Genomic DNA, 15,692 nt, shown 5'->3' on the forward strand with positions numbered 1-15,692 from the left:
TTTGACTTGTGTCAAAGCTTTCATACTCCTTAATTTGTAATATAATAAAAGTCAATACATAAATAATTTTGATAAGTAGACATTTTTTTAAGTTACTCATAAGAGGCCTACAAATAGTTTATTCTGATGGCTTTTGAGTTGAAAGTCTTTCTGGTACCCAAAAGACAAATATACACCTTAACAAAAACACTTATTTTGACTGATGTTATCTTTCTAAAGTGTCAAAAAGACTAACCAATATGCCATATCTATCCAGAAGGTACTCCATTACTGACAAGGGCTTCATTTATGGAGCTTCTTGTATAATGATCCTTGCAAAATACTCCATGCTAAACTATTCCAGTCTACTGTTAGAAATACAAAAAAGAAAAGAAAAAAAAAAGCTTAAAGTTCAGATTTGGGCACTAAAACAATTAAAAGCAATGAGAGATTACAAATGACATTTAAAAACTCTTGCTAAATATTTTGCCAAAACTGGGACAGAAGCCTCATTTTCTTAAATGCTTTATAAAACTGCAGCATTGTTGTTCTCATTGATAATTTAAAAAAGAAAAATAGCAAGTTACTTTCCCTGTGTACATTGTTAAATATGCAGAAGCTTTTTCAACGTGGTTGATGAAACAGTGTGTGCTGGTGCAGGAGGAAAAAGTACACGTACTGTCTCCAGCAGTATTCCAGAAGTGGGGGGGGGATTTCTGAGGCTTTGATTGTTCTATCATTTTAAATAGTAATCTTTTCATGCTGATTTCACTTCATCCTTTATTATCTTATTTTCATTGTATTGATTAAAATCCCACTACTGTTCAGAAAATCTTATTTGACTACTTGATGCCTGCGCCTTTATCATCTGGTAATCTGGTCTGCAAAATCCTCCAAGGACTATCTGAAGTGTGGTCATGAGTATTAATGCATGGATTCTGATTGGTTTTTTTAAGAAATAGTTTTAGAAGAAATGTTTGGTACTTATCATTTTTTTGTTCTGCCAAGGTAGTGTAGGTCTTTCAGCCTTTTTCAACTCTATTGAATTATTATGCAATTGGATGGAAAACTCCCTTCTTGAGGATATTAACTACCTTAAAATATCATTGTATCGTAATTTAAAACACAGATTACTGCAAAAAAGAAAAGATTATGGAACAAAATTACTTTTTCTTTAAAAATACAAGTCTTGCCTAATCTAACTTTGCTGAGTTTTCAGGGTAATATTTCTCCTTTTTTTAAATTCTTCATCTCTGTGTTGGATAATCAGATTATCCTGGATCATAGTTTTTAGTGCATATCTGAGAATTAAGGTGTATTGTGCTGTGCCTTACCATCTGAGATTGTCAGCATCATTGGTTTCTTGAAAATCACTCATCTATAAGATGAGCAGCAGCTGTGTAAAAGTATTTGCTGCTTGAAGTAATAATAAGTAGATTAAAGGTGAAGTTCTGGGTTTGGTGGAATACAGCTGAATAACTGATAATAGAGACTCTACTGCACGAAAAGTGTAATGGGGATATTTTCCCCAGATGAAAGCCAGGCGTGTGTTACACTATGTGGTTGCTGGTTTGTTTTTCTATCTGCCTGCTATACAGTAGGAAATATTCTTATTTAATTATACATTAGTTAATGAATTTTGTTATATCTTAGCCATTGGTTGATTTTCGTTGATGACACCAAAAGAGAGAGACTTGATAAATCTATAAATATATGATCAACAAAATCACATTTCATGTTTATTAAACCATACTGCATTATATTTGGAGCACAAGCATAAGAATCACAATCAGAAACTGATAAATAGCATGGATATCTTCTACTACCCTAGTGATACGCCTGAAACTCATGTCATTTGAGAAAACTAGGGATAGCTCTTTACTGTTAAATTGACTGGATTATGCTGCTTAATATATATCTTCTATAAATGTATGAAGCTGGGGAAAAGGAATCTGTAAACTGCGTGTAAATAAGTACTTCTTTCCTTTAAAATAATTGACTTTAATCTTAACTTTCACATAGTTAAAGGACACTGAAAGATAAAACTCTACATAAGCAAATACGCTGGGAAAAGAAACCAGAACAGTCTTTTTCTTAACATTGTATGGCTAATTTCTAGAAAGAGTACCAGTTCTCAGTTCCCAAATCTTGATAGTATTAATGGAAAAGATTTGTACAGTGATGATGGTGTTTCAGTCAGGCTGGATATGGATTCCCTGCATTCATATTAACCTGTCATCTCTGTAGAAATTTTAAAGACAGTTACCAGATTTTAATGCTTCATCAGTGACTGTTGAAGCCACCAGGAGTTTTTCTGTTGGCTGTAAGTAAGGATCAAGCCCTTAGTGACTGGCACTGTGAAAAACAAATGTTTATCTGATCCCAGAACAAATGGATTTATATGACACAACAATGTGCAGGTAAAGAGGAAGGAGAAGATTGAAGCAGGCTGGAAAAAAGGGGACATTTATACTTTTCTTAAAGCATTTGTCAAAACAGATTATGTCTTTAGCAACACTAGTCTGAAAAAGACTGCTTCAGGATTTTTTTTGTCTGAAAAAGCTGTCCCTTTCTGTGAACCAGAATGCCATTTCAATAGCATTTTATACAGCTGTCAGAGCATCTGTGAAAGCAGATACTGAAGAGAGAGGCCTCTCTCAACAACAGCAGTGTCTCTGCATTGTACATATTTAGATTGACACATGTACCTGTAAATGCATATGCAAGTGTAGTTTATGGTATTTGTAAGTTAATGTTATATCAGATGAGCTTCGCAGTTGCCAGTCAGTCTTGTGACAAGCTGTCCAGTACCTGAAACCCCTTTTGATCCAACAGCTGTATTAGAAGGAGAAATAATTGACTGTCAGCCAGAAAGTCTTTGGTGTAGGCTCCTTGCAATGAGTGGTAGCTGCAAAACTGCTTAAAGCAGACTTTTGCAACTTGTCAGCCAATTACTTTTAATAACGGAGCCATGCAGTTAGTGTAACGATTTTGATTCTCACTTCAAACATTTAATGGTACCGCATGTAATATCAAGCACGATAAATGTGACTAAATGCTTTGAAAGATTTTTTCAGTTAAATGACTGTGAATCCACTTGGATATTTTCTTTACATGAGAAGCTAATGAAAGCAAATTAAGTTCAGAAAAGTGAAAGATTAAAAATACTTTTTGAAAGTTACCATGGCAGGGGGGTTGGAACTAGATGATCTTAACGGTCCTTTCCAACCCTAACTGTTCTATGATTCTATGATAAGGAATAAATATGATCTGGATAAACAAGAGTGATACAGATGTATTTAAATGACCAAGATTGAGATTAGGATGATCTAGGGTATTATAAAATAACTTCTGAGAAGCAAGAAAGTAGCAATTAGTGGCTGGGAAGTTTCGTATAGCCTGTCACTTGCTATTCATATAGCCTGTCACTTGCTATCCATTGCTTTGATGTTTTGAAACTTTACCTTCTCTGAAAAGTCTTCATCAGACTGAATAGACCACATAGTTGGATTTTGTCCTGTCCAGATCAGTATGGCTTTTCTTGGAAAAGTGACTCCTGCTCTTTTGATAGAGAAGCCACTGCTTTCACTTCAGTTCAGTATACTAATATTCTTGATTGGGTTGTGAGGTCCTTAACTTGAGCTGGAGGAGACCACTGTTGCAGGATCTCCATCACAGAAATGCATTCTGCTGCTTTCCACTTGAGGCTGTGTAGAGACAACTTAAAAATCTCAAGTGACTGGCAGTGGAGGGAATAATATCTGGTAACACAGAAGTTGACTGGGAGAGTAAGAGGGGATTTGTGGGGCCAGAAAGAAAGAGCAACAGCAAAAGAAAAAAGAAACAACAAACACATTGAAGATAAAAGAAATGGGGACCTTCTGGGTTCTAGCACCAATTGTTCACACTGTTTCTATGTTACCTGGTCACCTACCTGCAAACCGTTATTAGTAAAGGAATTCTGGTGTGGAATGGAAACTCACTGAAGTCAGAAGTGAACAAATGAATCAGGGTGGAGGCAGGATTTATAGTAAAATCTTCAGCAGAAAAAAACTTAAACCCTGAAAGTTCAGTGTTGGAAAAGTACTGAGCAAAGTGGAGCAAGAGTGCTGTTTGCCATGGCTGTGGTGGTTTAAGGCAGCAAGCACTCATTTAGTGTGAAATGTAAAGTTCTGAAAAAAGCTTTAGACTTAAAGTTTGCCTGGAGAAGAGAAGGCTGTGTGGAGACCTCATAGCAGCCTTCCAGTATCTGAAAGGTAATGATGCAGGGGAGGGACTCTTCATTAGGAGCTGTAGTGATAGAACAAGGGGTAACGGGTTCAAACTTAAACAGGGGAAGTTTAGATTGGATCTAAGGAAGAAATTCTTTACTGTGAGGGTGGTGAGGCACTGGAATGGGTTGCCCAAGGAAGCTGTGAATGCTCCATCCCTGGCAGTGTTCAAGGCCGGGTTGGACAGAGCCTTGGGTGGCATGGTTTAGTGTGAGGTGTCCCTGCCCATGGCAGGGGGGTTAGAACTTGATGATCCTTTCCAACTCTAACTATCCTATGATTCTATTAAAAGGCATGGCAGAAAGTAAGAGAACATACATAAATAGTGCTTCTCATGGACTGTTCCAAGATTCTTAATTATTTTTCTTGCCAGTGAATCTGCAAATGAGATGTTTTCCACTGGCTTCTCAGAATCAGGAGGTTTTGGAGTTTTTTCTTGCTTTGGGGTTGTTTGGGGTGTTTTTTTGGAGGTGAAGACACTTGTTTTTTGGTTGGATTTGATTTGGGGATTTTTTTACACTGTCACCAACACTGAATTGTACCAGCTGCTTAATAGGGTTTTTTTTTTCTAATACCTTCTTCTTTTACACTGTCTAACTTATTATCGCATGGATGGCAGAACTGTAGACTTCCATTCATGACTTTTCATTTCCTGTTATTTTCACTTTTCTTCAGGGACCTGATTAAAAGTAGTCTGTGCTGGTACTTATTATCTCTAGCCTTAGCTCTGTTGTGTTGTATTCCCTGTTGCTTTTTTAGCCCATGGAACTGATTAATTAAACCTTTAGTGCTAAAGTAATAGGAAACATGAATTGTTTAGTTTATTCATTAGTGTGTTGTGGGAGATATGTAGGTCTGTGGTGTGCCCAAGATAACTTTCATCAAAAATGATTATGGTAACAAGTACAGTGTTAGATAGTGACAGTGAAAATTGCCTTTAAACACTTGACATGTCTCATAGTGACATTTCAAATCATGTACTGCTTGGCTACTAATTGTCTCTCCCTTTCTTGCACTCCTCCATGTGTGAGCATACGTGTGAACTTACTGCTCTGTTGTTTTGCTGCAGGGTGCCAGTTGCACAAGCTTTGATGCCCCTTTAGAACACCAGTAACATGAGAAGTGTCACAGGGCAGGCAGCCATAAGGAAAGGATTGTACAAACCCTGCCAGTGAAGTCCTAAAGAAATTCAGTCTTTTTCCACAGAGAAATGCTACAGGAATTTGACATAAACAGAGCAGCCCAATAGTCTGAATAGACTGGTATCTTTTCTTACTGATAGTCTGATTATTTTAAGCACCAGTGGACACAGTATCGCTAGATCCAGATGTTCAAAACCCATGTATCAGATCAAGAAAGAAGTATACGGGGCTGTCTGGTGACTTTTGGAGCCCATGGAGGAGGTTTTTATTTTTATTCTCAGCAATTGTCAGACTTCAATGCATACAGTAAAGTATGATCTTCCCACGGGCAATTTCACTGGCCTTTCCTTATTCTCTGCTGCTCTCCAGAGGCAGATGACATTGTCTCCTCTTCATCTTGGTTCTCTCAGGCATTTTGGTCTCCACCTGCATCTTGGCTCCTCCTGCTCCCTCTGCTGCTGTTTCCATTCACTTCAGTGTCCAGTCACTTCCCCCCAGGAGCCATCATTATTCTGACCTTTCACCACAGAGGGGCTGGTCCTGTTGACAGCAATTTTAATGGTAGCACTGAGCAGTGTCTTTTTTTTACCGAGCTGAGAGTTCTTAGTGGGGTTTCATGAACTATGACTTGGACATGGAGCAGACAGAACTGCTCTTGCCTCCCCTAGGTGTTTATACGCACACTTCTCCAACAGCTCCTCCACCACAACTTGATCCTTCTGGGAGATGGGGACCTGTCCTGGGAGATGCCACAGCACCGGATGATACTGGCAACTTCGTAGCTTGTGCACCTTCTGCTCACTACTTGCATTTACAGTAACAGTGCTCTTCAGCCTCTGTTGCTGTTCTGTCCAGTTTCAAGAGAAATTGCTTGTTGGATGGTTGCCTTGAGGAACATCAGTCCACTTGATAGCATTCTATGGTTGTTGAGCATAGAATCATAGAATCAATAGTTAGGGTTGGAAAGGACCTTAAGATCATCTAGTTCCAACCCCCCTGCCATGGGCAGGGACACCTCACACTAAACCATGCCACCCAAGGCTCTGTCCAACCCGGCCTTGAACACTGCCAGGGATGGAGCATTCACAACTTCCCTGGGCAACCCATTCCAGTGCCTCACCACCCTCACAGTAAAGAATTTCTTCCTTAGATCCAATCTAAACTTCCCCTGTTTAAGTTTTAACCCATTACCCCTTGTCCTGTCACTACAGTCCCTGATGAAGAGTCCCTCCCCAGCACCCTTGTAGGCCCCCTTCAGATACTGGAAGGCTGCTATGAGGTCTCCACACAGCCTTCTCTTCTCCAGGCTGAACAGCCCCAACTTTCTCAGCCTATCTTCATACGGGAGGTGCTCCAGTCCCCTGATCATCCTCATGGCTCTTCTCTGGACTTGTTCCAACAGTTCCATGTCCTTTTTATGTTGAGGGCACCAGAACTGCACACAATACTCCAAGTGAGGTCTCACACAGTCTTCAGAGAGGGCAACTCAGCTGAGTAGGAAGCTGCCAGCTGGACAATGATCAGGCAAGGGCAATAGCTACATGTTCATTGTCACAGCTGAAAAACTAACCAGCTCTTAGGATTTGCTGAAACAATTCTCCTAACAAAGAGGAGTAAAACAGACATCAAAAGCTACCACATAGGCTAGCTAGCTTTTAAGTTTCTTTTTCTGCTGTCTCCAGCTGTTGAGACACTGTGAGAGAGGTGCTTAACTGGATTATAATCATTTTCCTTTCTCAGAAAAAGGGATACTGTGGAAAAGTCAGAGCTCCAGCAGTTGTCTGTCTGCCTTGGCTGGTGCTGTCTGTGGGGAGACAAGAACCACATAGACCCTCAAAAAGTTAATTGTCATTTATTGCAAGTTGGACAGGAAGGTGTTTCACACGTACTACTGGGGCTAGAAATACACAGCTACTGTGCTAGCCCTGATGTGTGTTTCCCATGACTTTGCCCACGAGGTGCTGCCCTGGCAGCTCCCACCACTAGATTTGCATGAAAAATTGAGTGCCAGTGCTGCACTCAAATGTGGGGTTTCTGTGTTCCTATCTTTCTTCAGTCAAACACAGGTATGGATGGTTTGGTTTTTCTGGTACGGAAAAGCAAAACCATGTTGAATATCTTTGAAGTGTTAACAAATACATCATCAATTTCGGCACTTGTGAAGGCAGGCCCCTGCACCAAGGTCCCGTCTTGTGGGCAGGGAGTGAAGGAAATTAAAAAAAATCTATCATTTGATCATGTAATTTATCAAATACTGCAGTTGAAACCATAACAAGTGATGCTTGTGTGTTCCATGGTTGGTTATTTGTCTGTTTGTTTGTTTTAAAAAGTGTGGACCTCTAATAAAACAATTTCATTCTTCTTCACACCTTCTTTATACATAAACGTAGTTAATTAGCATTGTTAGCTGCAATACTAAAAGGAAAAAGATACAGAACACAAGTTTGAAGGCAAGCTCGTCTGAATTGTATCAACAGCAGATCACCCTTTAACTTTCCCAGTTTGGACTATGGTATTGGATTTAGCTTCTCTTTTAGCAAGTTGTTAGCAAGGGATGTGTGTCAAATGACCAGTATTGGTTTCTGGGAAGAGAAGAAGCTGCTTTTCATCTTTTCATTCTTTTTGTGACACATTGAGAAATGATTCCTTTCAGAGTAATATAAAAAAATTATTCTTATGAAAGCGTTTTCAGATGTGGCAACCCTAAATAATGCATGAAATATTAGATATTCTATGAAAATAACCTCTGAGTATCATCCTTTTGGCTGCCATAGAGACTCCCTTAGCTGGGGAATCACAGTATCCATTAACTGGTTTTCCCATTATTTCCTTAATTTTGTGTTGGACTGTGTGTCACAAAGTATATTTAGAACATACTAATTTTTGGATTTGAGTTCATTCATTTGCCTAGGAAATGCTGAAAGCAATTAAGTTTTATTTAGCATTTTGACATATTTTATGCCATCTATTTCTCTTTAACAACTTAATATTTTAAATCTATTTTGTTTAAAGTGATAAGTAGATATTGAGTATGTAAATGAAAACCTGGCCCTTTACTGACCTCTCTTCATTTGTTCTAAGGAGACTCAGTTGACTTAATTAAATAAAAATATTATGATGAAATACTAGTAGTGGCAGAAAACAAATAGGCTGAAGGCTTTTACAATGTATAAGTGTTTATTACAAATGCAGTGACTGGCCATTAGGTAGTTACACTGGCTTTTTGTAAGAGGAAGACATTTATTTAGAAAAACAAAAAGTCATCCATAGAAATAATAACCAATTCTGCCAAAATGGAATGTGCCCTTGGGGATATTTTCCCACTGGACTGAAATATGGCAGAGAAAATAATAATCATTTGAAATGTATTACATCTATGAGAGAAATGTTTTATATAATGCATTCTGTTAACTTGTTTATTTTACTAATTCACAATATGTGGCACCGTCTGTATGGTTTTGTGTCCTAGGTTCAGCTGGGCTTAAACCACAACACTTTGCCTGGCTAGGTATTGGAGATTCATGGACTTTGAGGTACCATTTTCATGTCACAGTATTGCAGGAAGGTTTTAGGTATTTATTTTTGTAGTTTAATCAGTCAAAATTTATCTTGCAATATTTTGTAGAAATGTCATGCAGATGTGGCTAGGACAACCAAAGACCATTGGAAATAAATTGTGAGCTAGGAGAAGGCTGATTTTAGAATTGATGAATTAGAAATATAGCATTAGAAATTGTTTATCTCCAGTCCTACTTTTTGTTATAAATATCTTGTGCTGATTATGAGGGGAGTGCTGAAGAGATTCATTTCTGTGAATATCCTTGCTGGAGTAGCACTGTGCTTGCATTTCCCCATCATTTTCACCCACCATCACAGCAACTTTTTGCAAGAAAGATCAGCGTTAGTAAAGTCCAAAGGGGATATGGGGAGTTATTTTAATATTTAATTCCAAAAAATTTCACAACAGCAGCTCTTGAACACTTCACATTGTTGCTGCTGAATACCTTTTATTCTGGCCTTTTTCCTTTTTCACTGGCTAAGTCTGCAAGAGGATGCTGACTATTAGATTTTGCATTAAATTTTAAATTCTGAAGTCTTGCTTTGCCTCCAGCTTGTGGAGTTGTCCTGGCAACCTTCAGGAAAGGTTGAGGGATAACAGACAAACTGTCTGCAGAGGCTGAAATAGGTCTGCTCACTGATGGCAAGAATTTTGATTTGGTAAGTGTTTTGACCCTTTGAAGTATCTGTACAGTTTCCCATAGGATTCGCTGTTCCTTTCAGATGAAAACTGGCTGCTTTTTTATATATATTGGGGACATTATGTAATTTTTATTTTTTTTTTAAATCTCATAAATGCTGTGACTCTGAATTTCAGTAATTAAAAAACCCCACAAACAACCCCCCCAACCTTTAAATACTTATATTTCCTCTGTGGTTCCCTCTCCTGGGACTTTCCATACATTATAGAACAGATACTGATCTCATACTTTCTGTTCCTATGTACAGAAGGAGCAACAGTGGTCTACTGGAAAAATACTGAGTTGAGTTACCAACAGCTGAAGTCAGTCAGGCTCATATTTCCTGAGAATGAATGACAATGTAATTGCAAACACTGTATTTCAGATTCTGTGTCACTCAGTATTCAGTAACAAAGCCTATAAAATAAATGGGAAATATCATAAAATAGTGATGGTCCTGCTTTTATGTGTTTTTCTGATCCAGATCCTTACTTCAAATTTCACTTAATTACGTGATACTACTTATAACACTAGTTATAATAATATAGAAATAGGTTCTAAAATTAATGTGATTTAAGAAGTATAAACCATATGATTTTAGATACAGTGATTTTAGATACATTAAAATAGTGCCCTGTAAACTGAAATTAATTTAGTACTGGTTAGGAACGTCAAACAAGTTTATGTGATGTGGCTTCTCCTTCCTTCCTGAAGGTTATAGAAGGAGTTCTGGTTCTGACTCTAATGTCAGTACATGACTGACACTTTGTACAGGTTGCAGTGAGTATCAACATAGTAAAATTGAAAAATATGACAAATTAAATTGCAAAAAGAAAACAAGTTAGAGAAATGCAGCTAATAGAAAGGATGTTTGTCATACTTAGGCCTGCTTTGCTGTCCTCTACAAAGTGGTGGTATGTATCTGTCTCTTTCTGAAGAGTTCATTTGTCAGCTTGCAAGGCCTTTGGGGCATTAAACCATTTTAGAAGAATAATTGAGTGAAAATAAGCTGCAAAAAGTTTTCAATGCTTTACAGATTTTACTTTGTTTGGGATGAGTGAACAGCACGTAAGGTTGGTGCAGCTCAGAGAGCCATAAGCCATCTTTTGAAAATCCCTGGTTGTTCTTTGTTCAGACTGCTGCTGTAGTTTCTTCACCTGAGTAGTGGGCACCCTTGGAAGAAAAACTGCAGGAACTTGCAGTGTTATAAATAGTTTTGCTAAAACTTAGAGCAGAAATAAAACCTTTCACCAGAGCCCCAGGCTTGCATCTCAAGACTTGAGGAACACAGCCCATAACTTTGTAACTGAACAGTGAATAGGGTCCCACATTGGCTTTGTGGCTAAGAATAAAGAGGTACCCAGCATTGACTTTTTTAACTTTGGAGAATTTTTTGGTCACCCTGATAATAATATTGATGAAGAGATTGAAAACATGTCTGAGATGGAAGCACTAGATGTATTGTCTCATGCATGGGTAGAAATCAGAATTTTACTATGCCTGGTTAAGATTTACTGAGCTATTACACTTATTTATTGCATGTTTTCTAAGTTTTCTAAGGCATCTCATGTCATTTATACATGTGCTTATTTATAATCCTTGACACAGAAGTCTTTTTCCATTTCACCATATCCCTTCATCTGTTCAGGTTCTCTCTTGCTTAAGGTCTGTTCCGTTTAAAAGTATACAATATTTAGGAAAATTTTTTTGGGGATGGAGTGGAAAAAGAACACCCTTTTCAGTTTCCATTTTTTTTAAAGCCAAGACAAAAGCCAGTCTACTTTCCTTGGTCAAAAAGGATCAGAAAATATGAAATCTTTCTCATGCTGTATGCTGAGAACTTTGTTGAGTATCTCCCAAACTCTAGTAATGTCTCTTCAGGAGCTGGCTGTCTGCATAGCTGTACACACTGGGTTATCGCTTTTAAGGACAGAGTTAAATGGAACCAGAAGGAATACTGTGGCTGCTCAAGTTAGCATAACTTATTAACTTATTTCTCCCAAAGATGAAATATGTGAGAGACTATCAGATATCCACAGCTGAAGGTTGCATGAAAAATAATTAAGGCACTGAATCACAATTCATGTGTTCTACCACTTGTTGAAATGAACTTATCAGTTTTGACTTAGATTGACCATCTGGGACTAAACCAACAGATATCCTCATTATTTTGCAGATATTTCAGAAATATGTTGATGCCATTTTTTTTTTAACTAGCTGTCCCAACTGAAAACAATAAAAGCTACATTAAATAATACATAGATGCCACATAGATGTTTCTTTCTACTTTTCTAGCATTAAGAGTAAAGAATTCAAGTTTATATTTTTCAAACCATCTTCAGCAAGAAGAAACTTCCACTCATGGTAAAAACACACTGCTGCTTGCAGAAAACCTCTCAGTAGCCATGCTTGGAAATTTTTCTAGTTAACAATGAAGTACATCAAAATGTTCTGACAGGTTGCGTTGAGATCAGCAGACATTGTGGTGGAGTGCAAGCAGGGACTTTATTATGTTTTCTGCCAAGTCCAGTTGATGCCTTGATGCAGAAACAGCTCAATTTTTCCACTTTGAGATTTACTGAGAAATAATAAGAGAAAAAGTGGGCTTTTGCCAGCTGCACCATAACATGGTAACTTTTCAAAACCTTAAAATATTTCCTTTTTTTTTTTTTTCCTGGCAAACTTTATTTACCAGTAGTGTCTTTTATCGTTTACTGTAATTGATACGCGGTTTGACTCTACAACTCGTTAAAGTTGTAAAGTAGGTATGCTATATATATATATATATTTTATTCAGCGCTGAGGTGCATGGGGATAACTTCTCCAAAGTATGCACACCTCAGTGTCATTTCCCGTCTACATTTATCCTCCAAAGTTACACACCTATACATATTCATGATCTATCCCCGCTTTGTATTATAATGAGCTAAAAGGTCCTTTGCGCATGCGCAGTGCCCCCCCCCCCCCATGGTCATGGGTGAGGGTCTCAGGATGAAGTAAATGAGTCTTCCTCTTGTGAGTAGGGGTCTTCAAGATGAAGTAAACAAGTCTTCCTCTTCTTAAACTTTTCACCTTTGGCACAGTTGAATGCCCCAGTAGTCACACAGTTAGCTGGAACCAACCATATCTGTAATTCTTCTGTTAACTAGCAAAGATTTAGAACAGGGTGACCTTCCTGCAAAACTTATTGCAGGATGGGCAGGCAAGGAGTATCCCAAGCTAGCAGATGTTTGGGAGGCTCTGTCTTTGAACTAACTGATAAGTAGAAGGATGGTGTGAAATGTTATACTTTAGAAGACTAGTGTGAAACAATTAACTCACGTTTAGTGGGGCCCCTAAATTCCACAGACTTATAACATAAACATTGTTTTCTTTCTACAACTTAAGTTAAGCTAAAGAGTACTCTAACTCTATATTTTCCAGGCACTAGCATTTCTTATATCAAATAATTATATCATATAATTATATCATAATCTGGGTGATTTGGAAGCAAGCTATAATATTTTCATCTAGTAGTCAGGAGTTTGGCAGAACTTGAGCAAATGTGTCCCAGAAGTTGTGCCTGTTCTTGGGTGATAACCAGTCTATAGGTGTAACCTCTTCAGTCTGTAGATGAGGGGTTTCCAGACATGTTGCCTGCAGTATTCACCTTGATCTATTTTCTGTAATATCTGATGCTTTTATGTCACCCTTTGGGAAATTCTGACCCACAGTAGATAGAAGTATGGAGAGCTTGTAAGCCGGGGGGGGGTTTCTCTTCACTTTTGTTTTCATCAAATGTAAAAAGCACTCTCTTTGTAAGATTGTTCTTATAATGGGATATTCAGATCCCGTAAAACTTGTGTTCTGTTTCTGTCATACAAATACCATAACAAAGTTGGATTGCGTGCGCCTTTGCAGTACCCTAATTTCATTGATTTTGTCTGCAGCTATGAAGATTAGAAGCATTTTTCTCCTTTGGAATTTTGGGTAATCATTTACATCAGCGGACATCCATGTGTCCCAGCCTCTTGCACCCTTATGGTCAGCCAGGGGACCCTCATCTGATCTCTTGCCTTTTGCTCTGCCGAGTTCTCCCTTCACTCAGCACTCAGATATATTAGTAACTTCAGTGCTTTGTGATCTGGGAAAATTTACAGCATACCTGTGGGGAGTGTTTGGTAGATACTATGGAACTTCAAAAAAGGGACAATATATCATATTATCAGTAGATAATATTCTGGCTTTATTTTTGGTGGCACTTTAGTGAGTTCCAACAGTGCCATCAGCTCAAGGCCAGGCAGTCAAAGGTGTTACACAGTTTAGAGTCTTGACATTTAAGTAGAATACAAACATGCTCTTTATTTGTAGCCTTTACCCAGCTTTTAAAGTTTAATGACTTGCTTGTATTTCATGTGTGTGGCAGAGATCTCAAAATGTTGTGTTAATATAGCTAGTGGGGAATTAATTTAATGGAGTCTTTCATTATATTAGTCAAACTTCAGTTATAAATACTTGAACTTTTGAAGAAGAAAGCTGAGTACAACTGAGGATTTCCATCATGATGAACTAAAGATGGGATTTCTTGGGGTTTTGCTTCATTTTGTTTTTTCATAATAAGAGTCACATTTTAACTCAGGAAGAATACCCAATTTTCATGGCTGTACAAGTACTAATTGATGACTTAGTGGCTGCTTATGTGTGAGAGTAAAATTAGGTTTTTACAATATGTATATATGTGTGTGCTTTAATGCTGCTTACAACTTGAAAATAAGGAAGACATTCCACTACCTAATAAGTGTATTTGTATCCAACATTCATGCTAATAATATGCTGTTCTAATATGTCATTATTCACCTAGATGCTCCAGAAATTTAGTTAGCTTTTCTCTAATTTCAGGAGGGTTTCTGGATATTGCTGCTGGATTTTTCAAGGGAAAAAAGCCCCACTTTTTTGTAATGAAACTTTAGCAGACTTTTCATGCTGAATCTGAAGCAGCATTAGTTTCTAGTGAGGATATAGCAATAAATATGCTATTCTCTACTCTCAGCACAAAACCTGAGATTAATTTTGCCATGAAGTGTCTTTAGGTCTTAATTAAAACTGAAGTTACTCAACCTGGTAAGAGTGCCTTGACAGACAGCGCCTACATATCCTCTCTATTAAATTCTCAGGTATGAAGAAGAATATACTGCATGTAGTACTTTTAACTTAAAGCTTGTGCTGTATGTATGCAGTATTTGAAATTAATAAATAATTCCACTGTAGAAAGAAGAGTTAGAGTTGAGGAGTGTTGTGCTACATACAGGGAAGACGAGTGAAATGTGAGAATGTTTTCTTATACTCTATGGTTTTTGTAATGTCTTTAAACATGATATTGTGAAACACTGGTACAATGGCGTGTGCAATGGAGCTATTCATGGGCTAAAAGACTGGCTTGTTGAAGCAATTTTATAAGCCTAAGCAAAACTGGAGCAAAGTGATTCAAGGTCCTGTGGTGAAGTCATGGAAGGCCGCTGAAGTATGGTTTCTTACACAGATATTAAGTACATTTTACATCAATTACCTTATCTCGGTAACAGTATATCTCCTACCCATTATATTTTATTAGCATTGTCTTATAGATGCTCATGCTTATTTTCTGTATTTCTCTTTCCCCCATCTTAGTGGAATTGGTCGAAATTGGCCATGGGCCTCTGGCGGCAGCAGCATTTTGGCAGAATTTGGGACTTTGCATCTGGAGTTCGTACACTTGAGCCACCTGTCTGGAAACCCTGTCTTTGCTGAAAAGGTTAGACAATTCAGTCAAAATCATGTTATAAAAGATAAATCACACGTTGGGAGACTAATATCTCTGGGAAGAGACCTGGATTTTCCTCAGCTGTAAGCATCTGTCACATTTTCCCTGATCATCTTGGTGTGGTTTTGTATCAAAAACCTGTTCCAAAATCATTGTGATGCGTATTCTTGTATATAGCACTTACCTGGGCCCATAAAACATGTAGTTTCTGTTTATGTTATAAATTAGTATCACATTAGACAATCAGACGGTAGAGCCCGAATGCCATGAGAACAAAAGTTGG

General features: G+C 37.9%; 1 protein-coding gene across 1 annotated transcript in view; it reads left to right on the forward strand.

The window, feature by feature from the left end:
- Nucleotides 1-15,692, forward strand: part of MAN1A1 (mannosidase alpha class 1A member 1) — a gene marked incomplete at its 5' end in the record, with an annotated part of 146,252 nt that overhangs the window by 102,967 nt on the left and 27,593 nt on the right. The window contains one exon of the mRNA XM_080616416.1: nucleotides 15,277-15,400. Coding sequence (XP_080472542.1) covers nucleotides 15,277-15,400 — 124 coding nt within the window. The remainder of the gene's footprint in view (nucleotides 1-15,276; nucleotides 15,401-15,692) is intronic.

This window comes from Psittacula echo (genome assembly GCF_963264785.1).
Source record: "Psittacula echo genome assembly, chromosome: 4".
Classification (NCBI taxonomy): Eukaryota; Metazoa; Chordata; class Aves; order Psittaciformes; family Psittacidae; genus Psittacula; species Psittacula echo.